This window comes from Bombus vancouverensis, chromosome 1, assembly GCF_051014615.1.
Source record: "Bombus vancouverensis nearcticus chromosome 1, iyBomVanc1_principal, whole genome shotgun sequence".
Lineage (NCBI taxonomy): Eukaryota > Metazoa > Arthropoda > Insecta > Hymenoptera > Apidae > Bombus > Bombus vancouverensis.
In genome coordinates, this window is record NC_134911.1 from 10,894,096 (window position 1) to 10,920,451 (window position 26,356).

At 32.8% G+C, this 26,356-nt stretch overlaps 2 protein-coding genes and 1 long non-coding RNA gene across 12 annotated transcripts; 1 reads left to right on the top strand and 2 right to left on the bottom strand.

Annotated features, from left to right (window-relative positions):
* Nucleotides 1–18,251, top strand: LOC117153481 (uncharacterized). 10 transcript variants are annotated; one of them, XR_013058489.1, is made up of 10 exons: nucleotides 4–242; nucleotides 368–576; nucleotides 5,285–5,626; nucleotides 6,006–6,237; nucleotides 6,987–7,167; nucleotides 7,729–7,929; nucleotides 14,913–15,079; nucleotides 15,172–15,267; nucleotides 15,566–17,161; nucleotides 17,233–18,251. XR_013058489.1 is itself a non-coding variant. In XM_076618812.1 (10 exons), the coding sequence occupies exons 5-10, from the start codon at nucleotides 6,112–6,114 to the stop codon at nucleotides 15,971–15,973; spliced, it is 1,179 nt and encodes a 392-aa protein (XP_076474927.1). In that variant the 5' UTR covers nucleotides 4–242; nucleotides 368–576; nucleotides 3,588–3,716; nucleotides 5,285–5,626; nucleotides 6,006–6,111; the 3' UTR covers nucleotides 15,974–18,251. The 10 variants fall into 10 exon arrangements, 9 of the variants coding, with proteins under 9 accessions (XP_076474957.1, XP_076474927.1, XP_076474939.1 ...); XM_076618812.1 differs by adding an exon at nucleotides 3,588–3,716 and having other exon boundaries at nucleotides 15,566–18,251; XM_076618824.1 differs by adding an exon at nucleotides 3,688–3,716 and having other exon boundaries at nucleotides 15,566–18,251.
* On the bottom strand, nucleotides 7,924–8,780 carry LOC143302734 (uncharacterized). Its single transcript, XR_013058500.1, has 3 exons — nucleotides 8,523–8,780; nucleotides 8,167–8,275; nucleotides 7,924–8,074 (listed from the first exon to the last, which is right to left on the bottom strand). It is a non-coding gene; the product is annotated as an uncharacterized LOC143302734 (long non-coding RNA).
* LOC117153480 (transmembrane channel-like protein) lies at nucleotides 17,149–25,426 on the bottom strand. Its single transcript, XM_076618799.1, has 16 exons — nucleotides 25,200–25,426; nucleotides 22,981–23,146; nucleotides 22,510–22,681; nucleotides 22,027–22,264; nucleotides 21,774–21,962; nucleotides 21,259–21,494; nucleotides 21,003–21,194; nucleotides 20,473–20,721; nucleotides 20,305–20,374; nucleotides 20,053–20,224; nucleotides 19,147–19,866; nucleotides 18,944–19,050; nucleotides 18,570–18,865; nucleotides 18,317–18,496; nucleotides 18,080–18,200; nucleotides 17,149–17,870 (listed from the first exon to the last, which is right to left on the bottom strand). The coding sequence occupies exons 1-16, from the start codon at nucleotides 25,314–25,316 to the stop codon at nucleotides 17,658–17,660; spliced, it is 3,438 nt and encodes a 1,145-aa protein (XP_076474914.1). The 5' UTR covers nucleotides 25,317–25,426; the 3' UTR covers nucleotides 17,149–17,657.
* Between the last annotated feature and the right edge of the window lie 930 nt (nucleotides 25,427–26,356).

Consider the following 26,356-nt stretch of genomic DNA (forward strand, 5'->3'; position numbering starts at 1 on the left):
ACTGGAGACTTCAGTTGTCACTGCGACGCCGGTGGAACAACATTGTGTTGTGTAATTTTTTCTCTAGGAATCTAAATTGTTAAGTTATTCATACTGCTACTCACGCGTTGTTAGTTCCATAGAAAAACGATGTTTTTGTGTAAAAATAGAACTTTAATAAATTACCATCGGACTAGATTCAACAAGTGTTCTTCATTCAAGTGCTTCGTACAATTTTTAAGTAAAAAACCTTTTCATCCTCGGTAAACTTGCTTTTCTGATTAATAATTTCAAATATCTGATTAATTTAAAATGAAAGTGTATTTGAATATTTTCATTTTTTCTACTTTTTAATTATATTTTATTTATATTTATCATTGCTTAATAGTTTTTCCCTATGTAAAATTGAATCAATGGTGAGAAACAATAATCAGTGTTAAATTATATAACCGGACATTCAGTGAATACCAATTGTACATTTTATCTAAATTTGACTGATCAAGGACTCACACGTGCCGAATAATAAATCCTGCAAGGATCGATAGCTGTGGTATGGGAAGGAAATCAGTGGACATTTACTGTTCTCCAGAATCCTAGGTATTTATACTGGCAGTTTCTCTCTCGTTTCACTTTCCTCTGACGATGTTCGTTAATTCTGTAACAACGAATATATCGGAACCTGGTATATATTTATGTAACGATTTATGTTACGTTATTAAGGCGAAGTAGCACGAGTATTCGCGCGTGCACATTAAGCCAGCAGCTGCGCGGATATCGTAAACAAGAAAGAAGACATTTGTCTTGTCTGATAACAGTGATACAATAAACGTATAAAACCGAAGGTCTCCATTCCGAAATATACTGGAATTTAATTACTTCGTAGCAAAAAAGATTGATGTCATTCTCTTGTTCAGACAGACATAAAATAAACATGTATCTTCCTGAAAGACTGAAGATAGAAAAAGAGATATTTATGAGTAGCATAAGCTTTGTATTATTGTGAAATATTCTTTTTTTTAAAAAAGAAGATATAAATGTTGTCTAAGATTTTAAAGTCCAAATAGAGTCGCACGAATAGATGACTTGTTGGCGAAGATATGCTTTTCATTCTATTGTATATTGTATGCGTACAAAGGCTCGAAGACAGGATCCTTCCGGTGATCTTGCCTCTTTTAAAGTTCATTTTGTATGAAAGACGTCGAACAATGGCGTGTAAAATAGGGCGACATCGCACTTTCAGGCCTCGATAAGAGTCGCACGTTCATGAACCCTGGGAATGGTTTGTAACCGGAGAATTTAATTAGAATAATCGTAGGTCGCACGTGCTGAACGTTTTCTCGCGCAAACTTACTGAATTCCCGCCTTTAAGTGTCTGGAATGCGTTGAATTATTTGCGAATCTTTGAATTTTTTCTCGTCAACTAGTGTCAGTCACTTTAGAATATTCTGTCGCATTAAAAAAGAAACATCTTAGGACATTAGCATTTTTATACGGTATGTATTTTTCCTTCACCTGGCACCAATCACCTATGGATATTTTATCTTATTAAAAAAAGCAACATCTGAATTGGTTTTTCATGTCTATGAATAATTAAGAGAAAAATGAAGAGAACTTTAAGAATAAGAAAAAAATATTACAAAATACATAGTATTATTGAGAAATTGTAATATCTATAGCATATGTATTGTATGTATATTAAAAAAGAAAGTATTGCAATTACATTCACTATCAATAAAATGTGTTGTACACAATATTATTCTTTACGTCTCTTCATTTATGAAATAATTACCTTTGTCTTTGTCCAATTAATTGTACAGTAATGTACATTCTAATATAATTCAATTCATTGATGACGACAATTATAATTTATTCTAATCATGAAATATACGTACGCGTATCAATTATGTATACAGTTGATTACATTTTCATGAGTGCAATTGCTAAATCTGATCCAAGTGCGGGATTGCACTTTGATGTGATCTTAATCATGATGAGGACATTGAATTAACTGCTGTACAATTTATTTTAGTCTCCATTTCATACGTTCTGTTGTTCCATTCATTATGATTCTATCTAAAACACATAGAGTATTTAGCAACATGATGCCCTTAATATTTATAACATTGGAATATTTTGCTTAGAAATTCTGAGTAATTGTAATGATAATGTAAGTCAAGTCGATAAAACAGTTCGACTATTTAGTATAACGGAATCCATCTATTGCACATGTTAATATACATAATTACATTGCAGGGATTAAGTTGTCCCATTTGTTTAATGTAACATCACGTATGATCGCAATTCACGACTTTTCAATTATTCTTAAATATTCTGAATCAGTCGTATTTTTTGTTAGCATACAAATATGTTTGTTACAGAAATACGTTTAATAATAATTTAGATATAATAGTGATATAAGATTGGATAGTAAGTATAGATAATATACTAGAGATTAAATAACCTATAAGATTATTCTTAAAAAAATATGCTTTTAGAATGATAAATATTGTTCAGATTGGCAATTAAAGAATTTACGTAGAAAATGAAGCTATTTTCCTTTGGAACGCGATTATGTAATCTTATGAATTTTCTATCCTTCTTATAGTTGGCAACACTACATTTTGGCAGGCATACGTTCATACATCCACGTAACGCACAAATAGATCGCGATGGGTTTATCTCATTCCCTATAATTAAGTACAGGAATGATCGAGCGCGTCATTTTTACAAAAAGACTGACAGGAACTCATGAATTTTACGATTACATGGTATTCTAAAAAAAGCAGCGGTATTATTATATCTAACTTAAATGCAGGAAATAACTGGAAATAAGAGATAGTAACTGCGTTCTAGTCTAGTCTTGTCTCATTATGCATTCTTTTGTTATGAGGTTTTTTAATCGGCGCTGGTTTCCTTTGAGATATACGACGAAAAAGAAAAAACAGGAAAATTACATATCATTAACCATTTTAGAAACTTCTAGAATGCAGTACAAACCGAATCGAGTGGAAATTTTTTCTATCCAAGTCTAGTATCATATGAAACAAAACATTGCAGTACTTATATCTGATAAAAATACATATTTGGACACTATATTAAGCTTTTATGTATAAATTCTATGCATTATATGAAACATTTGAAACAATCTGAAAATGTATGTAGAAGTTACACGCACTTGCTGCAAACGTATACATTCAGCAAAGAAGTGGTATACAGTATAAATAACCAGCTTAAACACATAATAAATGATATAGATGGTTCCACTGAATATTGAGGTTTATTGATATAATAGATAATTTTCTGTTTAAATATTTTCGTAATCTCTGTGAAATGTATATTCGCACTAAAAATATCTTGTAGCTCTTAAGTATGGACGTACATTTTTAGATTTGTTTCAAACTTTACCAATATAATCATTATAGTCACATCTCATTAAAACGCTAATAAAATTGCAAAATTTTCCTTATAATATACATAATATATTCATAAAAGATTTCTGCAAATGTTGAAATACTTTTGTGAACTACTGTCTATGTCGTACATATTTGCAAATGATTTAATTGAGTTGAAAGCAAAGATTTAAATATGATAATCATGCAATTTTCTAGGCGTTCGCAAATCTTCTAGAGTTCAGTAAACTCCTGGTCACGGTGACGTGACTGTGAGCGCCGCATAAAGGGGCTTAATGGAGAAATGACTTATTTCCAGCCGTAACCCGAACACCGGTCCGAGCATAGGTAGGTCACATCATTGTATAGAGTCCCAACGCGCCACGGTTTCATTGCGTCGCGTACCATATTGCGCAACATCGGTCGGTATCTATTAACTTCAGATCTGGTATCGTGAAAGTAAAGCGCCGCTCACAGTCGTCTAATAGAAGATCCAGGTAGTACTATTGTATTATAATATAATGTTGTATTATAGTTAGATAATTAATAACGAACCTCTGTGATATAACTGACCATCACAAACATTGACGGAACATTTGACTTCAATTTTTGTGACTAACTTTTTATTTAAATTCTGAATATCAATAATTCAGAGTCTCATTTAGAGATACTTCTCAGATACTCATTTAGAGAGAAAGTATGTATTTTTATTCTATAAAGAAAATTGAATTCAGAAATTGAATTCAGAAAACTCATCTTATACGAACTATAAAAATTTGTGTTACTTTGGTAAGAAATTTTATATATGAATTATATTTATACATATATTAATAGCGCACATATATGAAATAGAATCATAAATTCTACGTTTCTATATTTACAGTCTTCTCAGCTACATACATACTTACCATTAAACGAAGAAAGTATTTGTGCTGATAATACATACTTTCTAACAGGATCTCATAACGTTGTAGCTTACTTCTGTAGAATTTTCTATATTCGTGACACATTCATTTGAAACTCACCTGTTGCATATTACGAAACATAGCTTCGCAATAGCAAGTTTTGTATTCGCTATGTACCACTTAGGTTATAACGCACGTGGTCCACGAAACGGGTATTTAATTGACTGTGCTTCTTGTCCCACGAGGTCAGGGCAATCGAATCAACGACGATGAACGATGCTCGTAGTTCCCACGGGAAAAAGTTACGTTTTCTTTTAAGTACGTTCCGAGGGTCTGCAAAGGGACCAGTTCATTCCTCCTGAGGAAACATTTCACGTGCAACGAGGTGTGACGTTTCATTATATTGTAATTTCAAATGATTCATCAGTCTGAAAAGATTACCTGACTTTGTTGACTTTTTTAGTATACGAATCATAACACATAAAATATATAAAAATTGTTTACATACATAGATAAAACTACATATAAATTATTTTTACCACTTTCTTTTTATATTCATAAAAGTCAGTCATAAGTTGATAAATAGCTAGATACGCTACTGTATAATCATTCCAAATTGTAGAATATGCGACCAATCAAATTAATCATGTTCTTTCATCCTAGTTTGAAAGTTCGCCTGCTTAATGCACTTTCAATTATGTTCGACAAAAGCATTAGGAGTACCAAACTAGGCTAAATAACTGTTATTAAACTTTTTATTTCCGTAATTACTAAAAACATGTAAGTGTTTTTATAAGTGTAAGTATATTTATTAAATTTTATCATATCGGTTTCATTGTAATTACTTCTATATAATATATGTATTTATGTGTGTACATCAAATCGGCAGTTCTGTGTTAATAATTAAATACGCTACGTCACGCGCACTGTTCTCAAGTAATTGACACAAACCGATTGAATCAGAAAACGATACGTATATTCCCAGACTGACGATTTCTCTTTATTTTTCAGACGTTTACGGGGTGACGGATAGCGGGCGCACGTGACTGGTCACGTGGATAGAACATCAGAGAAATCGTGGAACGCTGATCGTGGTGATTCTACGACTGTTTTCCTTCGTTTAAACCCAGATAGAGAATTCGACGCGTGACTTACGATACATCAAAGGAGATTAAGAGAAATTTCTCCTTGATCCATCGTCCGCAAATCAGCTATTGTGATTCATGCAATGATCGTCTAAGGTGCAGGTGTGTTTGCGGGAAGTGGAAGATTTGCGGTTTGAAGATCAAAGAGGTGTAATTTCTCTGCCCGTCGCAAGGGAAAACCTTAATATGAGCTGACACGACCCTTCAGGTACAAATATTAACTTATTAAACAGATCGTCCTTTAATAAAAAATTTTATAATTAAAATTAAAAATCTAATTATTAAAAGATAATAAAAATAAATTTCAGATAGCTCGATTTCAATTTTTCCAATTATAAACATGGTACAAAAATAGTGGATCTATAAATAAATAAATTATTATATCCATGAAATTCAGCGTGTAAGGAGTTAACTCTTCTTCTCCGGACTTTAAAACAATTTAAACTATTTCGTTAAAAATTAAACACTTAGTAAAATTTGAAATCTGAAATTTTTAACTTTAAATTTCGATTTGCTTATTTGAATTTAAAATTCTGATTGTGTAATAAGTAACGTCTAAGTAACGAATTTGCATTGTTCTATTTTAGTTGGAGACAGCATAGGTATCTTTGACGAGGTCACGAAGAAAATCTTATCACGCTTCATCGTAACTTCATAGCCGCCGGAAGTGGTAAGAAGAGGAAGAATCGCAGGATGCCTGGCGAGGTGCGCGCGCAACCCTTAGACCCAACTATGTATGGTGGTAGCATAATGCAGCCCGACGAGGAGATTCAGTACGCGCCAAGGAGTCGTCCTGTTAGCTTTTACGATAATTTTAAGGTGAGCCCTAGTACCATACCACGTGTTACTGTCTATGTTTATATCTTGATACACAGTCAGTGTTGAGAATCCATTACAAGACCAATAATATCCATCATAATGGACAACGATATTTAATATTTAAGTATCATCAACTAAAGAGTACTTAAATAAAAATTAATTTTTATGTTAATATCTCCATATAAATGTTAATCGACTTTTCTTCTCACATTTATTTATGTTATTTAACTAATTTTTCAGACTAAATACTAATTAATTATCTTATTTTATACATAAGATATAGAGTGGTGTGTGGTTGGTCTTCTTATGAGATAATATATGTTTGTGGATCACTTACTGATCAAGTGCGTTCAATTAATTTAGACTTGCCTCAATGAGCAGTCTATAGTCTGACCACAAATTTGGTTAAATGAAAAATGAGAGTGAAATAAACCGCAACGCATGATGTATGAGAATTATCGACTCGTATATACATAAGTAAAAGTACACGATGCTTATGTGAGAATATGTTTGATCAACAACATCAATTTTACATAAATTACAGTAAATATATAAAATGAATTGCTGTAATTCGATCGTATAATTGGACGTTAAAATTAAATTGTTTTTTTTTTGTAGTATAAGTCCATGTATTTGATTATGTGTTGTTGGTATAAAAATTACATATTGTTATATAGATTCTCTATGTCGTTTAATTGAAATGTGATCAATTCATAATAATCTCTGCATTTTTTTATTTCGCTGTTCAGGACGTGCCAATGGTGGCACCTTGCGTGACTTCCGCTCTAAGCGCCGACAATTTGAATCAGGTTCGTGACAACGGTATTAGCTCGTCGATGGCCACGGCCAATAACAACAATAACAACAATCGAGTGAGTAGCGCAGTCAGTGCTGGTAACGTGTCGAAGATCCAGAACGCCAAGGTCACCGGTAAGTTTAGTGAACTTATCGTTCTTTTTTCTACTTAATTATTTCCCTGATGGAAACGGTTATTCATTATCAATTCAGATATAAGATATATGTACAATAACAAAAGAAAAATAAAATAAGTACATACTATTAAATGATGTTTTAATATTCTTCGTTATCTTCTCCACTCTTGAGTGTTAATTAAGATAATCGGAGGGATTTTTAACTTTAGACGGAATTGGATATGCCTCCACTCTCCCTAGGAAAGTTATTTGACTGTAAATAGAACGGTCACGAGTGAAATTCGGTCGGACACTTTGCTGGCACTAGGTATTCGAGCAAACTTTCTCGAATTTCATTTTATTCGTGCATCAGACAACGTCGTAGTAAAACAAAGCCGGGCAGAAAATCTTGCGCGCTTTCTAACCATACCATCTTGATAATATATATGATTCTAATAAAAAATTGAAAAAGAATCAATTTTTTAAAATTCAAATGAATTATAATCTAATTAAATTGGAAGAAATCTAATAAATTATAATTTTGCTTTTCTCGTGTAATGGTCGCAACTTACCGTGGCAGGTGCAGTATCGACAGGGAATATTGGGAAAATCTATCGGTTAGAAAAGGAAAAAGAGTTGGGTCGCGCCCCGTCAATGGCCAATTGTTTGTCAACCACGGTTCCCGTTAACCTGGCAGCCGCTCAAATTGCTGGTCGGCACACGCCCACAAGGAATTCCCTCAGGCACAGCAGAATGATCGTATTGCATCGCAGTGGTCATCGTAAGTACACAACCACTTTCTTTATTTAATTCATAAATCTCTACTTGTTAATTTCTTCCGTTGTTCTTTTATATTTCCATGAAATTTGTCTACTTATCTCCTATCAACATAGATAAAAATATAATCCTCTCTAAGAATTGACTTTCTAAAAAAGATATAGAATTAAGATAATTCAAATAATAAAAGGATTATTTTACTTTGTTAGTTTTGTAAAATATTTACCAAATAACAGTGTACCTTTTGTTAAATTTAATTTATCATTAATTGGAGGCTAAGATACCATTGTTTAATCATATCCTCCTGTTGTTCTTAGGATGTTGCTTGGTTTTGCTATTATTATTTTCTGCTATTTAAAATCAAATACAAAAATTAAACATTCTAAGAAATGTAAACTTCAACTTAATCGATTCCTGCTTTATCGTCATTATAACAAAAAACATTCAATTTTTTATGTGTATAAAAATATGGTGATATATTTTAAAATAGAGTGCAAAAGTTTATAAACCTGATAAAAGTTCAGGTATGTGTAGTAAAACATGTGCAACAGAGTTCATGTTTAATTCATTTGTTTAAAATGTACTTTAAGAACTTACACTGAATCTTATTGGTTTATCATACACCGTATGATTCACACTGTTAGATATCCTAGCAGGTTGTACTTTCTCTGCTGACTAATTTCACAAAAAGTTAAAAAACCTTGGATGTATTTAAGCCCATGTCTATTAACTCGCAGGATATCTCATATCGGATCTCTAGAAATTATTATTGAAGGTATTAGGAAGAGATTAGATACTTCGAAATTGTACCTAGAAGGTTCTATATAGTAACAGATTCTTGAAATTCCCATATCTCCCTTTACCATATTAATAATAAGTAAAATATCCTAATGTATAAAACCTGCTAGAAGAGAAACTTTCTCTTAGGAATTCTATACATTATGTTAATTATAGATACACGTCTCTTACGAAAATTCTTGACAGAGAAATGTTTTTGTGAGCAAATATTTAGTAATAAGATGACTTTACTATTTTTGCTTTCATGTTGAATAACACAGACGTAACGCTTGTTGATTAACGAAATCAGAGATCAGAACAGGTATGATACATGCGAACGAGGCTCGAATGTCACTGAGCGGCCTTTCACGGTGCAATAAACATTCTTTCGAAGGAAGGCGGAAAGCACAATATTGCTACAAACAATTAATAATTTATATCACGAGCGACGCATTCCCTTCAGGTTTCCTTTTTATGAAATCTAATACTCTAGGATTTTAAATTTAAATGTGTAGAATCTTTCGAAATTTAAGTTCTTCGAAGTTTGATTACGTTTAAACTCGTTGTATCTTATTGCATTTAGTTTTCTTCGTCGATCCTTTTTTGTCGGGTTCTGTATAATGTAATACCTATCTCAAAAGTTGTTTCTCCTAAGACATAACTTGTTAAATTATCACTTCTGTTAAAGAAAAGATTGGACGTCAATCGTTACACGTATACAGCCAGGTAATCATCATAACGCAAATTGGTCCAGAACAAGTCAATCTCTCTTGAGAGCCTTTCCAATGATGAAGACGCTAGTTGCGTGACTATTGCAATTTCATCCTGCATTTGTGACGACACAGTCACAATAAAACAGTGATATCGAGGTTGCTGCCAAGATAGTAAAAAAAATTATGGTTAAACCCTCAAGGTATAGAAAAGCCTTAACATTTTCTTCTTTTTCTTCCATAACAAACATGTTCCGATTTTTATAATCATGTTGTCCAATTTAATATTTCTTGTTGTTTTCATCTTGTTGTAAACAGTTGTTTTCATCTTATATAATATGATGTACAAATTTTGCTAAAATTGTTTCATTGAAAGCAGGTGAAACGAAGAGGTTAAGACTTTTTGGTCCGCTGGTTGCCGTGGCCGCTTTAAAGTGGTTACACATGCTTCTCTGTGAATAGCGGAAGTAGCAAGCCGGAAATATATCATGTGATCTTTTTTGAAGTGCATTCGTTCACGGGTTAGCGTGTACGAACTTTGCGTGTAACTCTAATCGCTTCTTCCGCTTTGCGTTTTATTTGTTCCTATACTAAATTTTTCAACAGCTGATTCATGGTCTATTCGTGTACATATGTGTAATCGAATTCAAAATATTTCACAAAAAATTTCCCGAATATCGTGATTCTTGCACAACTTCTATTAGCCAATTCCTGAGTTATAGGTTTATATAACTTAAGTAATATGATACTTTCAAAAAGAATAATATTGCGATGTTATGTCAGTTTAGCGAGGAATTTCTTGTTTTGCATTGGAACAAAATGCACAAACAACTGATACAATATTTGGATACTTCATGTACAATGATGAAAGCCGAAGACCAATATTTTAATGCAGATTTTGAGGAAATAAATATTGATACACAAGATATTTTGACTTGTTTTCGGTGTGTTGATTTGCTTAATTAAATTAACACGCTTCTGGAAAGGAGCGTTTTTTCCTCTTTGAAGTGTTACGTAAATAGCACGTGTGTCTTGCGAGGGTTTAAACGGATGAAATGTGAGCATTACTCGGTTTGGTTTTCTCCCATGTGGTAAAACTTGCGTTTGGTTCATCCCCATTCGTTGAATTCTATTTTCAGATGCAATAGGCAGAGGGTACTAAAAAAAAAAAGAAAAAAGAGGTCGATAAAAATTTCAGCAAAAAGAAATTTAGAATAGTAGAATTTTTCCTACTTCTAAAGAAGTGTTGATTTTTAACATTATAGTTTAATAACGAATATATTAAGTTTATCATATTCATTATGAGTGCGTTGTAACGATAAAGCAAATGAGTCACGAAGCTTGACTGGAAGGTCAGATATCAAAACACGCGTATCTAAATGTTAACCTACATCGCTGCATGTTTTTAGTGATAATATACTGTGCAGCTGAAGTATTCTTTTACCAATTGCAATTTTATATATTAATGCACGTCTATTGGTTATTATTACATTGCTACATTATCAATGTGAATCATATATCTATTCTTCATTTTTGTTAAGTTTACGTCAGTTGCGCCTGATTATAACCAAACTTTACGTGTCTTGCAGAATACTTGTTATCCTGCAAAGGAATATTTGTTTGGAAATTAATGTCACTCAATGTGAATAGACCTAAATAATTAAATATGATATATATCTGTGATTTTCAATATTAAAATCACAGACATGTGATATGTCGTATAAAAAGTTACTGAATCTGTCGTGATTATGAAGTGAACGTACACGATCGCGTAATGTACAGTGATATCTGAGTTGATTAAGGATTTTCAAGAGATCGGAAGTATCGTGGGCGATGGTAGTTCTCTACAATGTAGTTACACAATTACCGTGTTTCTTATTACGCAAGTTGAACACTCGAGTCATTATTCATGTATCGAGGTCACCGGATAATGGAAACGTACCACCCAGTACGTTTCCTCACTTGCGTTGTATACTACAATTTTTGGCTTGTCAAAGTCATTTCGAAGATGATGGTTCGAATATTTCAGCCAGTTATCCTTACCTATACATTGTATTATCGCTGCACATGCTAGTACATTCATTTTCATATAGATGTCTCACTATAAAATCTCAAGTGTATCATAAGTATAATTATTTTAATTCAATTAGTATTAGTATTAGTATTAGTATAAGAATGCAAGGCTATATTTTCATATTAACGGAATTTCTATAAGTTTTTTGTAAAGTCCAGCATAGTTTTTGTTCGACCCCTGCAGACGATATTCTGCAGGAGAATCCTCTTCTCTTATAATGAGCATATATACACATACACATGCAGCAAATACAAACATAAGATCCGCATACAATGGGAACGACACGCATTCGAGTCTTGCATTCTTACACCGTGTGAATCGTTCCGCGAATGAAAAAGCGATAGCGTGCTTGCATCCGGCACAAATCACTTTTTTGTCATGGAAAATTTTGAATACGAAACATGACACGTTTCACTTACATTCCATTATATCCATTATATAAAGAAGTTTCTTCTTTACTTAAATTTTATTAAAACATGTTTCTTACTCGCACTAAGTAATTTTTTAATTTCTATATAATAAATTTTCGGGTTATTTACATATTTGATCATATATATAATAATCACAGTAGTCGTGACTCGTTATTTGAAAATGTAACACATATCTACAATATTCATACACAGTGATGGACAGCAGAAAGTTAAAAATTGATATACTATGAATTTCATATAAAAATTTGTTTACCATATAAGTAATAATCGTCTATTTTATGATATATATATAATATTTATCGGTTGTTCTTATTAAATATAAATCCATTTTGTAAAATTATGGTGTCTTTTTATATTCCTTATTTCATAAACTTTCTCTTGTCCGTTATTGTATATTAAAGTTTTTTATAGTATGTGTTCAAATACTTTTGCGAGCCACTATAAATCCGATTGGAGACTAGTCCCAAGGGAGATTAATTTTTCTCTTCTTCTATTCTTGTCTGTATATACGTCTGGTACAGTTAGGACTCGTTCTATATGCAAGCCTCGTGCAAAAGAGACCCCTTATCGATTGTAGCGCGACGAATGAGAATGCGGTATCGCTTTTTGCCCCGTCGTAAACTTCGTATATTCCTTTTCTCGCCATACGCGTTATTCGTTGGTCATCGATCTTCAGCCACCCATTAATATTCTTCGGGTGTCAACTAATATCCTGCAAGAAAAGAGTGAAAGAATTTTCTTTTATAAGGAGCATTCTACGCAGTGTAAAGCCCAATCTTCTACTTTTCTGAGCTTGTACCCGTTCTACCCCGTAATACAGTACAACCATTATAATTTTAAATCTTACCGCTTACAATACCGTGAGATTTCTTTAAATTATTCAAAATAAATTCTAATTCTTTCTCTTGCAGATACGTTTTGCAACTCTTCAAAAATTACGTGATCGAAGGTGATGTTTCCCGCCCCTTTTCAAAATCTCCGTGTTTCATATGTGAATGAGATTTACTCATGGTATTGTAGGGTGCAGTATATCATTATCGACTGTCAGTCAGGCAACGAGGGTTTAAGACGCGTTCGCTATTCTTCGTGCGAAGAGCTGTCCTTGCAGTGTTCTCTTTCCTGGACATGGGAAACTCAGCTGGGTATGCAGCCATACAGAATTATTTCTGGAGATTATTTCCCCCCTTTTCCAACTGAAGCTTTTCCAAAATCCTTCCAGGCCATTATGAGTTCTTCGATTCTACCAATATGGGTACTGAATACGTTAACAATGGATACAGAAGAATTTTATAAAAATAACAATCAAATCTTTTAACCTATTCTTCTAGCTAGACTGTGAATGTTTATGTAGATGAACTTAAGCAGAGATTTGTTTCATTTTAGACACATTTAATCATGTGCTTCGTGCTCCTCTGTACCTTTTTTAAATTTCTCATAAATGCATAAACATATATAGCCTACCGATAAAAATGTTCTTATAGTATCAATTACATGGCAATATTGCGACAATACAAATTTTTTCCATTCAATAGGAAAAGCATATTTTATTATATCTGCCATTACGTAAGATAATCTTAGTGCCTACGTTATAAATGAAATATCGTTAATTCCAGATTTCTTTGATCGTACCTGTCACCGATTTCGCAAGACCGCTAATGGAATCACGACCTATCGCCATCAACATTAGCACAAGTCAGCATGACGGTGGGCGAGAGCGTTAACGCGTCACTTTTCTTTTTTCTTTTTCTTTTCTCTACCTTTGAATTACCGTTGCAAACGGTGCACAAAGAATTCTGGTGGGCGAGTTTCCTGACGGCGATGTTTGACATCGCATCGGCAAGGACGGCACATGTTCGATCGTTCGGTTGAGATACCTTGTAAGGAGGGACAGCGAGGTCGTTTCGTTCGGAAACTCTCCTTTCTTTCGGCCCTACATTCGTTTCTCAGAATCTGTCACGTCGTATCGACCGTCGATCGCTATGGGAAAATGTGTGTCGTGAGCTGCGAGAAAAACACCAGGAGATAGCACCGTACGTGCCCCTGTGTAAAAAGCGGCATGACTAGCTTGAAAGAAATCTCCCTCTCGCTCATATGTATATAGGTTATGGCTCATATTGAAGTCCAAGTCTTGATAAACATCAGTGTCATCACACGACTGCGGGTTTTTATGTATTTATTTAACATATAGTCAAGGTTTACATTTTCGCTTATTTTTTCCCCTTAGATTATCAAATAAAAAATGACAATATCCCAGATAACAATAACCGTCTGATGTGAATGCCCTATTTTGAACCAAATATGTATGATATATTCTTTTGTTTTGGTGTGACATTGAATTTCAGTAATTAGGCGTGCAATGAGGCGAAGAATATTGAAAATCGCTGATCTATGGAAAAAGGGTGCAAAAATACAAAAATGTGCATAATACGCAAAAATGTATAAAATATCCAAGAAGCAAATCCCTATCTAAGTCCTGCATATACTCTTCTATTTATTTTCATAAGAATATGAATTTGCATAAATATCCGCAGGCTAGTCATCACATCAGTATCATCATTTTGTTATTAATGTTTTCATCGGATTATGTACGAACGTATCGGTCATTGCATAATAGATAGAATGAAATCAATGTTTTGTTCGTATACGAAGTAGGTAGGATGGATAGAGGTATGTTATGTAATTGGATAGGTAACCGAATGGTATTAGCGATCACATCTTTTAACTACTCGTTAAGTGAGTTGGCATATAGATTAAACGTCTCACCTGTTGATAAGGTTTTATTTTTTGTTGTTGATCATTAGGTCCTTAAACGAGTTTAACTTTATTGTATCTTCTTAACTAATTCAATCCATGTACATATTCGTTTACTATGTACTTTACTCAATTTGAAAAAATGTGTGATGAAAGGACTGATCGCCGCGATAATGAAATATAAAATAAAAATAAAAATATTTAGTAATAGAACAAAATATTTTAAATATTTCTTCTTTTTCAGGACCTCAAAAATTCCTACCGCCGTTGGTTTATCACTGGCGGTTAGGACGGTGTTTAGCAGCGTTGCAAACGATTCTCGGTATCGCGATAACTTCGTTGTCATTATGGTTATTACTTTGGGCACCTCATCTACCTGTGACGGATAATCCCTATTGGAGTGGAATGCCGGTGAGTATTCAAGCAATGACAGTCTTTGGCCGTCTTCTTGGAAAACATCGTTTTCTGAAACACCGTTAATTCTTTCCTTTCTTCATTTGCAGTTGTTACTTTCGGGTAGCTTCGGTATTTGCTTACTGTGCTGTTTCAAAAAGGAATACCCCGTCATGAGTCCTGGATTGTGTCTCACTTTGATCAAGGTGATTGTTCATCATTTTAGAATACATGAATATATTATTTTCAAACGAAGTACTTTGTATTCTATGGAATTTTTTAAATGTCTAAAGACTAATTAACAAAATTTATTTAATCGTACATAAATTATAGCTTTCCTTGTAATTTAGATTTTAAATTCAGTTATCTTAAAGTAATCAAATGAAATATCTATTTTTTTCTTTTTTGTTAGTACCGAAGTTTGAGTCACATTTTTTATTCAACATAGTTTATTGCTTTATTATTTACGTATTTCCACTAATATCTTTTCTTTTTTTTGAACAGATAATCAGCGTGCTACTGGCAACTCTAGCAACAGTGACCTGTTCCATCGCGTGTGTATTCTCTGCGATACACCTGGCGCGTTTAATGGGCCTGGAATGCAACCCAGCGCGGGTATTAAACGCTACCTGCGTGTGCAGGCCTCGTGGGAATACGTCGAACTTCACCGAATCGGCAGTTAGATACATGGATTTGAATTGTCCCGAAGTAGAGAGTATTTTGATCATTCTTCTCATCTTTTCCACCACTTGCAATGCTCTTGGAGCCCTAGTATCGGGCTGGTATACCTACCTACATTGGAGTACCAGACACAAAAGGCCAAAATACATGCAAGTGAGAACCACTCCGATCAGTGGGAACAACTTCCTCAGCAGCAGGCCAATATACAATCCAAATTTGAACGAGCGATGACAGTCTTCACATGATACTGACGAAGAAACATCGTATCTTCGTTATTCATCATTAACGATGGATGATGGAGTATTCTAAAGGTGTTTCGAAGTTAGCAATGACAGTTTCTCCCGGAAATTTAGCAGTGAATGTTACATAAACAACAATAACGGTGATTTTACTTAAAAAAACTCGTTGGAAGAGCTCTTTTTATATATGTGTTTTAATACGACAACGGACTAATAACGAAATACTTCTGTTTATATTGAGGATACATACCAAAAGTAACACGTTGAAATACGTGTGAGCTAGTCTTGGATAATAAAATAGATCTACAAGTGGTTCTTAAGCGAAAGTTTGTAATACAGTATGTATAAACTTAGGGAAGATTAGAATAAGTGGTAAGAAATTATATTTATAATTGATTAAAGTGGTATTTAATAGATAAAAGTCAAGAAGACTAGGATAATGATCGCGTAATTGAATTTACTAATTATTTAAAAACCTTCTTAATGTGTTCTTAATATTTATTACACCATAACTAAGGAGTACATTGCTAAGTAGGTAGTAATTGGTATGTTTTTAAAAAGGATGAACGTAATTTGTTGTTAACATACCAAGTCATGTAATGCAACTTTTGATAATTCATCGATAATGTAGAAAAACTTCATAGGTTATAATATCTGAACTAAAACACATTCTCTTTTACTAAAGAATAACATACTTGAGTAGTTTCATATTATTATTATAAGGTTAATTAAAAGGAAACAAGTTCTTTTCGATGGTAGAAACGTATTCAGAAAGAAATCGAGTCAGAACTTGATTCCTGCAAAGTAATTTTCACGATTAATTTACGTGTGGATCGTCAGTATTTTAGGTGTATTATAGTAAAGAAAGCAAGTGAATGTATCGCGCGCGCGCGCGTGTTTGTGTGTGTGTGTGTTCGTTCATTCGTACGTATACCGTGTTTGTAATGTGAGCAAGTAAATTAGAAGCATGAGTGAAACGCTTTTTAATTTCTATACTTGTATATCATCGATTTTATACCTCATCGCTATTCCTGTCTTTAAGGAATGAATTTTAAAACTGCATCTATAAATTATGTCATAACGTATGCACATTGGTAGAAAATCAATTTATCAAATTTTAATAGAAACGGATGAATAAATCAGTTCAGTAACAAAACATCTGGCTGGATAAAATTGACATGTTTGTATCTTAATCTCTTGCTTTTTAGTTTTTTATTTAGTTAGTTTTATGTACATTGTGATCTTTTCTAGAAGCTGATCAAGAATGACACTCTGACTTCCCCTCCACCTTGTTTATGCGAATCTCTGGTATTACGGCACAGTCACTGAATTGTGATTCCCAAGAATCGTGGAAAACTTTCATCAATCTGCTTGTAACATTTTAATGACTAACAATATATTTATTATCAATATCTATTGAGTAGATATTGGACATCTAAGCAATTTAATTAAACAATTTTATAAAGAAATAATCAAAATTTAATGGAATTTCCTGTAACTTTAAGTTCGGTATTACCTGGTATTAATTGTTCCTTTTTCATTGTAACTGCTTTCAGAAATTGTATGTTGCGTCTAATCGTGTGATATCGCATCCTGTTCCATATCTGTTAACTCTACCACTTCCGAAGCTGAACGTTTCCTTTCATCGAAGACCATTCCTGCAACTTCTGGTTTATCTATAACTTCATTAACAGTTCAATAATAATTACTTCATTAATTATCAAATTTCGCCGTTTACCTTTTGCAGTTCTTGTTTTTGCCGATCTCTTAGATAAAGCTGGTAACATTCTTTTCCATTTCAGAAAGGACGAGTCAGACAGTTCTTCTCTTTTCTTCACTATTTTAAATAATTTCCGTCGTTCCTCAGTACGTTCATGACGCAGTTGTATCTGAGCAAAGTCAATAATCAATAAATTATCAAACTTTTACAATAACTAAATGAATAGATGCACCGACAATGAAAAAACAGATGTATACTTTTTTAGTTGAACTAAGGCAGATTAATTAAAATTCTAATTTGATAAGTTCATAATCAGGATATTTCTATCTAGTAAATAATATTAATTTTTCCATTCGGGAATTATAATTTGATAAGTACCTTTAAATCATTATTAGCTTCTCTTAAAGAGTTAGTTAATGAGACCATGTAATAAATAATGAGTACCATAAGAACAATTAGTGGAATTATTATGCCAGGTGAAGTAATGTAATCAAGGCACCTGAAAATGTTATAAAACAAAAAAATGGTAAATAAATGTCAGTAAACATGAGATATTCTTTCTTAGTTCCTTTTTCAAATTTATATTTTTTTTTTAAATGAAATATACTACAATACTTGTTAATTGGATCAGGAAGAGATTTAGTGAGCTGTTTAGTTGCTAACTGGTAAATTTTCTCGTAACCAGAGAATGGACCACAATCCCAGGATGGTTTAACCCAAACTATGGCATAGCCAACAGGTAGAATATATAAACATAACATGGTTAACAACAGAGCATAGTAAAAGTTATTGGACCTGCAAAAATTAATACTTTAGAATAAATGGAATTAATAGATGCTAAAAATAAAGAGAACAATTTTTTAAATACCTAGAGGCTCGAAAAACTACTTCATGCGGCACATTACAGGTAAGAACAGCCCAGGATCTTAAATACATAAGAATTCCAAGTTTTAGAAGATTCAGGGCCGTTAATCCTGGGCTGAAGAACATCCCCATCCAAATAATTCCTTGATTATTTACCAAATGAAGTATATTTTCAGCAATCTTGAAATCACCATACTGAGGAAATTGCTTTTCTAGGTCCCAACACCAGCAATTATTCATGTATCGTACAAAAACTGCACGGAAGAAATCTATACTAAGCGTGGTCACAATGCTGAGTATCTGTGATAAATAAACAAAGTATTAAAAAATATTTAAAGTGAAGAACAAACATTGAAAAATATTAAAAATTAAATTCACCAAGTCCATGACGGTGAGCTTAGCAAGTTCTTGACCAAACATCGTTTCCCAGCACAAACGACGAGGCTTTTTCCGAGCTTTTATGTCTAACGGATTCGGTGAAGAGGCTAGTAGAAGAAATATTCAAGTATAAAAAATATAAGTTAAAGATTAAACGATAATATTTTTAAAAGTATAGTATACAAATTATACTTTGTTTATACTTGTATTCTGTGTAGTTGTTGTGCAAATCTTCTCAAAACATTTTGTGACGTAATCCTTCTCTGAGATAGGTATTACACCTTCACGTAACGTTGTCGAGGAACGATCGATAGTGGAAATTTTATTAGTATTTTCTGTACTAGATTCTCTATTAAATGTAATCGTGTTCATCGAATGTTCAGTGTTTGTATTCAATGTTGTAATTACAGAATACTCAGATGTATCATTTATTTGTGATGACATAGATGATAATGTGATAAATTCTTTTGTCTTCGTGGGAAAAGTTTCATTGTAATCTTCAGTAATGATACTAGAAATAGTATTTGTATTTGTACTTATATTATAATCGCTTTCTTCAATTGTTTCGCTATAAGCTGTAGATTCGTTGAAGAAAATACTAGTCATAGAAGAACTATCAGTTTCTTCAGTAAAATTTGTAAAAGAAATTTCTGTGAGATTTTCGAAGATAGTGAAAATGGTGGTTGCTTCAAATGTATCATTTTGTTCAAACATTTGCGTTGTAAACTCTGTCTCTTCAGTTACATTTTCAGTGGAAATGGATGCAGATTTGTTCAGTTCGTTTGATGTAATATCGTCGTAATTATCGTATGTATAATCCAGAGGAGGATAATCTCCGACATTGTATATTTCTTCCAGTGATTTTTCATCGAGTATCGGGTTCAGATACAGACTCGCGGGTATGAATGAAAACGGTGGCAGTGCTAAATTATTCAATATAAAGAAATTGTTAATGTATATTTATGTGACAACTAAACGAATTAGGACAGAAGAAGGCAAAAGAAGAAATATAGAGACTAGAAGATTCTGTCCATTAATGTAACTGCAGTCGAGCTCCTTTGTCTAGAATAAAAAAATTATGTAAAATATTAATGATGATAAAGACATACTTGTTTCAGGAAGTTCACTTCTATACTGCATTGCAGTGACATTGTTTGCCAAGATTAAACTTAAGGATGCTAATGTCACGACCTGTTGCGATTTCCTCATACTATCATCACATTCGATAGATATGTATTTGCAGTTCTTAATTGTTTCCTGAACATATTTTAAATCTTGCTTCTGTAACATCAACAAACTAGATGTCTTCTTGAACCTCATAATTCAATAAACATATCATTATATAGATACAGTTCACTTGCCATTGAATCGATCTTCTCAAACAATGCGAATATTAGTGAATAAAAATTCAATAAATTGAGAACCATTATTCTGTGAAAAGTCAATTCAATCATCAAATTAATAATTATAAAATTTGAAACTAAGATTCCTAATGGATGTGTCAGAGAAAAATCGTTTATAATACACACCGTGCAAGCTGCAAACGCAGCTGTTTCCTAGGATGATAGCTCTCCAGTAGTCCCAATATCTCAAAGAACGACGGGAACACGTATGTGATCAAGGACAGTACGACCGTAATTTCGTTTTGACGCCACCAATTGGTCTGTTCGAGTTCCTCAGAACTTCGTACGACCACTTTTACCACGGCATACGCTGACAATCCGAATAATGCAATCACAGATGTGTTTACGAAGATCCTCATTGATATAATCCTCCAACTAAAATTTTCCAAAGCATTAAATTTATGAGGCAAAATAATACAATTACAGGGATCCACTAATTTAATAGAAGTGAAAATAAATATAAGTAAAGAAATTATTTGCATTAATATTGCAGGTATTTGCAAATGTAACCTGGAATAAGTTTTATAAAAATGTAAATAATATAAAAAAAGATATGTATAATGGAAGAATAATTTTATTCTTAATAATAGTGATTTTATAAAAAAGAAGATATTGAAAAATGATAAAGCAGTAGATATTTCTTCGAGTAATCTTACTTCCTTTCATCTTTTTCTTTTTCAGCTTCCTCTAACAAAGCTTCTTTAAATCCAAGAACGATGCTCGCCGTCCTATTGTGCGCAGTTTCAGTATTCCCAATCATGAAGTCCCATCCAGTGAATAACTTCCAAGAAAACACGCACTCGTCGTCTTTCTCCGTGAGTTTGCTCAATCGTGAATTTTTTGCCATTCTAAGAAAACCGTCAATATAATTATTTGTAGAGAATTAACAATTTGATTTGTAGATAGCCGTACTTGCGTAATATGGCGACGAAACTGTAGATATAAATGACCAAATTGGTGACGAAATAAGCTAGAGGTAATCTGTAACCGCTTCCAGAATCTTGATTTGTGTACCAGCCATAAAAGAACGGTGAGTACCTTAGGATGCCCTCGAATTCCCACAGAGTTAATAAGTGCTTCGATTTTATCTTCTCCTCCTCGGGCATTATCTTCCGCTCCCCTGCTGCTGCCTGGTCTGCTGTGAGCATCTGTCGCGAAGAATATCTGACGAAATTTGAGCGACTACTTTTCTTCGTAGTAGGATTTCAACTTCCTTCAATTTCTCAAATCCAAGTTTTCAAGTGCAATAAAAAGTTGATTGATAAAAAGTTGAAACTTGAGTGATTTAAAAATGATGGAATTATAATAATACTCTACTTTAAATTATAATCGACTGTCATACAAATTATATCACATATTTTTCAAATGATCTTGAATAGTCTCCAACAATAATTATTTAGTTAATGGTAACAATTATATTACCATACCTCAGGAATGGCCACAAAAGCAGTAAGAATAACTGTCATGACAAGGTTAACCCAAAACAACCAACGAAGAAAGGTAAAATACGAAGCCACTGCTGAACCAAAATGTGATTCGATTTCCTTTATACGAAGTTCCCATGGCACCAACCATGTTTGAAGGTTAACCATCTCTCTCCGACAGTATTGCCATTTCTACAAATTAAACGTTGTCAATAGAAAAGATCTATATGTACCAACAGTCTTTTAAAATTATTACCTTGGTAATAAACAGGGAAATCCGAGCAATAACGTCTTTCGTGCTGCGAGTGTGAGCCAGTCTTTCCTGAAGAACTCCCTCATGTCTTCTAACGTAGGATTTTGCTTGTCGTACTAACTTAATCTTCCGACAAAGTGGCCAAGCTTGTTGCTTCACTCCACTCAACACTTCTTTGTGCATTTTCAACTTTTCAAATATCTGTTCTTGACTTCCACTTTCTTCAATGGAGATCACCGTTCTGTACAAGTTTACACGGATACTATCTTTATTTCTTTCCATATTAATCATCAATTAACATTCTTTGTATGTTTATTTGAAATATTTTCAGTATTTTAATGTATTATATAACATTTAATACTTGTAATATTTCCATACTTTCTATTTTTTCTATTTAAATTATTTAGCTTTTAATAATCGCTTTTTAAATTTTACAGGGATAATTCTTATAATCGATAAACGTAAGATTGAAAGTAATATACTAACTCTCCGGAACTTATAGTGTAAACGGAAGATCTTCGACGTAGCATGGCTTCAGCCTCGGCGTTGAAGGGAGAGGATGGACGACGTCTCCGTCTGCTTTGTCGCCGACTAGAACTCCGTCGTTGCATGATCTCACACGCTGAAGCAGAATATTCATCCTCGTTGGCCTCTTCCTCTAAAATTCATTAAACATTCACATTTTATATCTATAAATTAAATTCCCCATACATTTATTATATTATGTATCACAAATATGTACAACTGTACAAAAATTCTTAAATTTTTTCAGAACTCTTGAAAACTCCTTATTGATCCATCTACCTTCATATAATAATTAATTTTTATGTAAATAATTATGTAATAATTATGTAAATAATTATTTTCTATAATGGATTAGTATGGACAGTTAAAAACACCATTCAGAATGATATGAATTATATTAGTAAATGATTTCTTTAATTTACAAATACAGACCAGCTATAGAGACTCTCTGCATATCGGTGTAGTTTTTCACGTCAATGGCGTTTCTCTCTTCTTCCCTCGCTTGATTTGAGCAACTTTCCCTCTGGTTACCCTCGTCTTCGGTGATGACAAAGGTAACTGATCGTTCAATTGATGATTGCAGGGAAGTAACTGCCACCTACAGCAGAAGTTAAAACTAGGAAACTAGTTGGATGAATTTCACCCATAAATCATCCATTGTCACGCCACGTACTGTGCACACAATATGCACAAGCGATTGATTATCGAATGACAACGTCGAACTCAATTTTAAGTGTATAATTCTTATTAAATTCCACGTCCCTGTTATAAACTCCACTTTAGAAAACTTTTTCATCGAACGTATTTTCTAAGGCTATTAATTAGCAAAGACACTAACACTTTTGTTGTTATATCGCAGAGGAAGCTTTAAATGAAGAAAGAAGAAATTTGCCGATGATAAAAGACACCAACTTGGATGTTAATAAAACTGGAAGATTGCAAGTTAATAAGTCGATGATTAGAGATGAAGTGAGGTCGATGGATAGGAAGGGACTGACATCGTGTCAGTAGGAAAGAACCTGGTCATTCCCTGGTGAAACCATCCCTCTGTTGAAATCTATAAGCTGCCTGTAATGTCTACTCTACTCGATATCGGGCACGTCGTGTTTCCGTCCACGACGCAAATCCTCGAAATCACGAAAGGTCGTATATTAGGAGCAAGTAGATACTTCGTTTAACGATCAGACAGTTTGTTAGGTATATATCGTGATGGTTATAGGACAAACGTGTTTTCTATTGATGTTCCAATTTACCTTCAAAAAATAAACAGCTTTAAGGGTTAGCTTTAATAGGTTTAAATAGCTTTAAGACAAAGGAGATGACATCTTTCTTATATAACATGATCAATAACAAATTTATAAACAAGATTCTTCTATCATCATGCTATTAAAATTCTCATAGTCTTGCACTATTATTATAAAAATGATCGGTCCCTAAAATCTATATTGATATTATAATTCTTATTAATTTTTAAGCTCATAATGTCCTTCTATCTTTTTTTTCTTCTTTGTCTCCTTTGTAAAAGTAAGAAAAATATAGAATTTACTTTCTTTATAAAATAATAAAGTACTGAATTCTAAATGTTTATAATTTTCATTTTCAGCAATATGTATCTCTTGTATGGATCAATCATCGATGGCAAGAGTTTAACAAGGTGTCAATGTGAATGTTCAGAGACACGAGGTCACATGCGACGTGCCGCACCCTAGATACTCATCGTGCTCACGTATAACTCGCATTCTTCACGTGACCCCACCCTGCGCTTCATAGATAATAATTCTTCTTTCCTAATCTCGCGTCGCGTAGCACGCGAGATCTATAGACTCCCGAAAATCACTCTCTCCCTTCTCGTCTACTATTTACTCTTGGGGCCACAGAAATGAGATTTGTGAAGAGCCACGAAACGCCACGTTATCGTTATCAGTCATTTTTATGACACACCTTCGTAAAAATGAATCATCTGTCTAAAGAAGCAGGTAATTTAAACAAGTCTTAGAATTGAATTATATGTATGTATCATTTTAATCTATACCAACTGAAATTTGAATCTAGATATGGCGTATTTCCGATTTTGTAAATTTCAAACTTTTACGCTTTCTCATTGTATATCATACATACCTATGTTAATATTTCATTTTTAATATTGCATATAATTATATTATTCATTGAAACTTTACTCTATTTATTGTAATTAAATATATTATTTTATTGTTTTATTTTATTATTGAAGAAATTGTGTTGAGTTTAGCAGTAATCCATTGAAGATGATAACCATAGTCTTTTCTCAAAACTAGTACAAAAGACGCAGTTATAGGGACTAACATTAATTGTGGAAATACGGGTGCAAGAAGTTCACTTTGCAAAACTCATTTGCTAATTAGCAGAGGTATACATCTTATTAGTCACTAAACTATCTGAAAATTTATCGCACCCAATGACAGCTTTGCTACTCACGCAATGTCACTCTTTGCCGTCGACAAACACATTTGTTGATTAAACGGGCGTAACACAAATAAAAATTCTTGTTTTCTATTTTCTCAAACTTTTAATTGCTTTTTTGTTCTTTCATATGAAAGGAATATATTTAATTAGTTCTTCATTGTAGTACAGGCTCTTTTATTTATTTCAGAAAACATATGTTTGAACCTTACTTGCAGAGAAGGCTGCATCGACAATGGCATCGATTGTACTCGAGATCGAGACACAGTATTCGATCTTAAAATTCCAGAAATTTTCTCCGTGGTTTCCTGTTTCATACTTTCCTTCATATCTATATTCACAACTAAAGAATTATTTTACTATATTAAACTGGCCAAATTGCCAAATAAAAAAAGAAACGGTGATCTTTCGCGGTTTATTCTTATTAGAAACCAATCATTACACCTGCAAAATTTTCAATAAATTTCAGTTTATTAAAATTTAACCGTTACTTCACTAAAACTTTAATTCCTTTTTTAAAGATATTTCTCATTATTTTTATTATTGACAAACTTTAAGCTAAGTAACGCATCAAGTTAAAAAGTTTTACTTATAAATTTTATAAATATGTTTAAAAAATTTTTATGTAGGTTTGTATAAGACAAAATACAATTATGTATATTTTTCAGGAGTTAAATTGTTCTGGTCTTTTTAAGGTCTGCTGGTATACTGATTACCATAAAGGCAGGAAAGTACAAGCACTGTCAGAATAGTGAACTACACAGTATGATTACCCTATTAATACTGAGAGATACTAACACGTATTAAACTTCAAGCCATTAATAGTAGCAGATACAGTGGAAAGGATATAATTAAACACGTCGATTTTTCACAGAGCATTTTATTTACTGGCCATTGCAATTTTTAAATATACTTTCTGATGGCTTCAACGTTTTCATAAACCAATTGTTTATCTTAATTTATTTTAATTGCGAGTTTAACATGTCAGAACTACATATTTATATACTCTTCTGAATTCAACATACAGATTTGTCTTTTTCTTTTTACGTTCATTAATTTTTCCATACATACAATACAAAAAGAATTTTCTTCCCTAAGAAATATGTTGGATAAAATTCATAAGAATTTAACACCAGATTAAATCTGCATCTTTCTATTTTACAGTACAGAGTTTGACTTGTAAAATTAGTTATAGATGTGTAATAAGTATGTACAAGAATGATGTACTTTATATACACTTATTTGTCACACGCTGATCACAAATTGTTTGCTCGCTTGTTGTAAATACACTTTATTAAAAGCTCTACTCTTTTGGCACGAGTTCGCCAAATCTAAAGGATACACTAAATTTATACTTTCCGCTATCAAT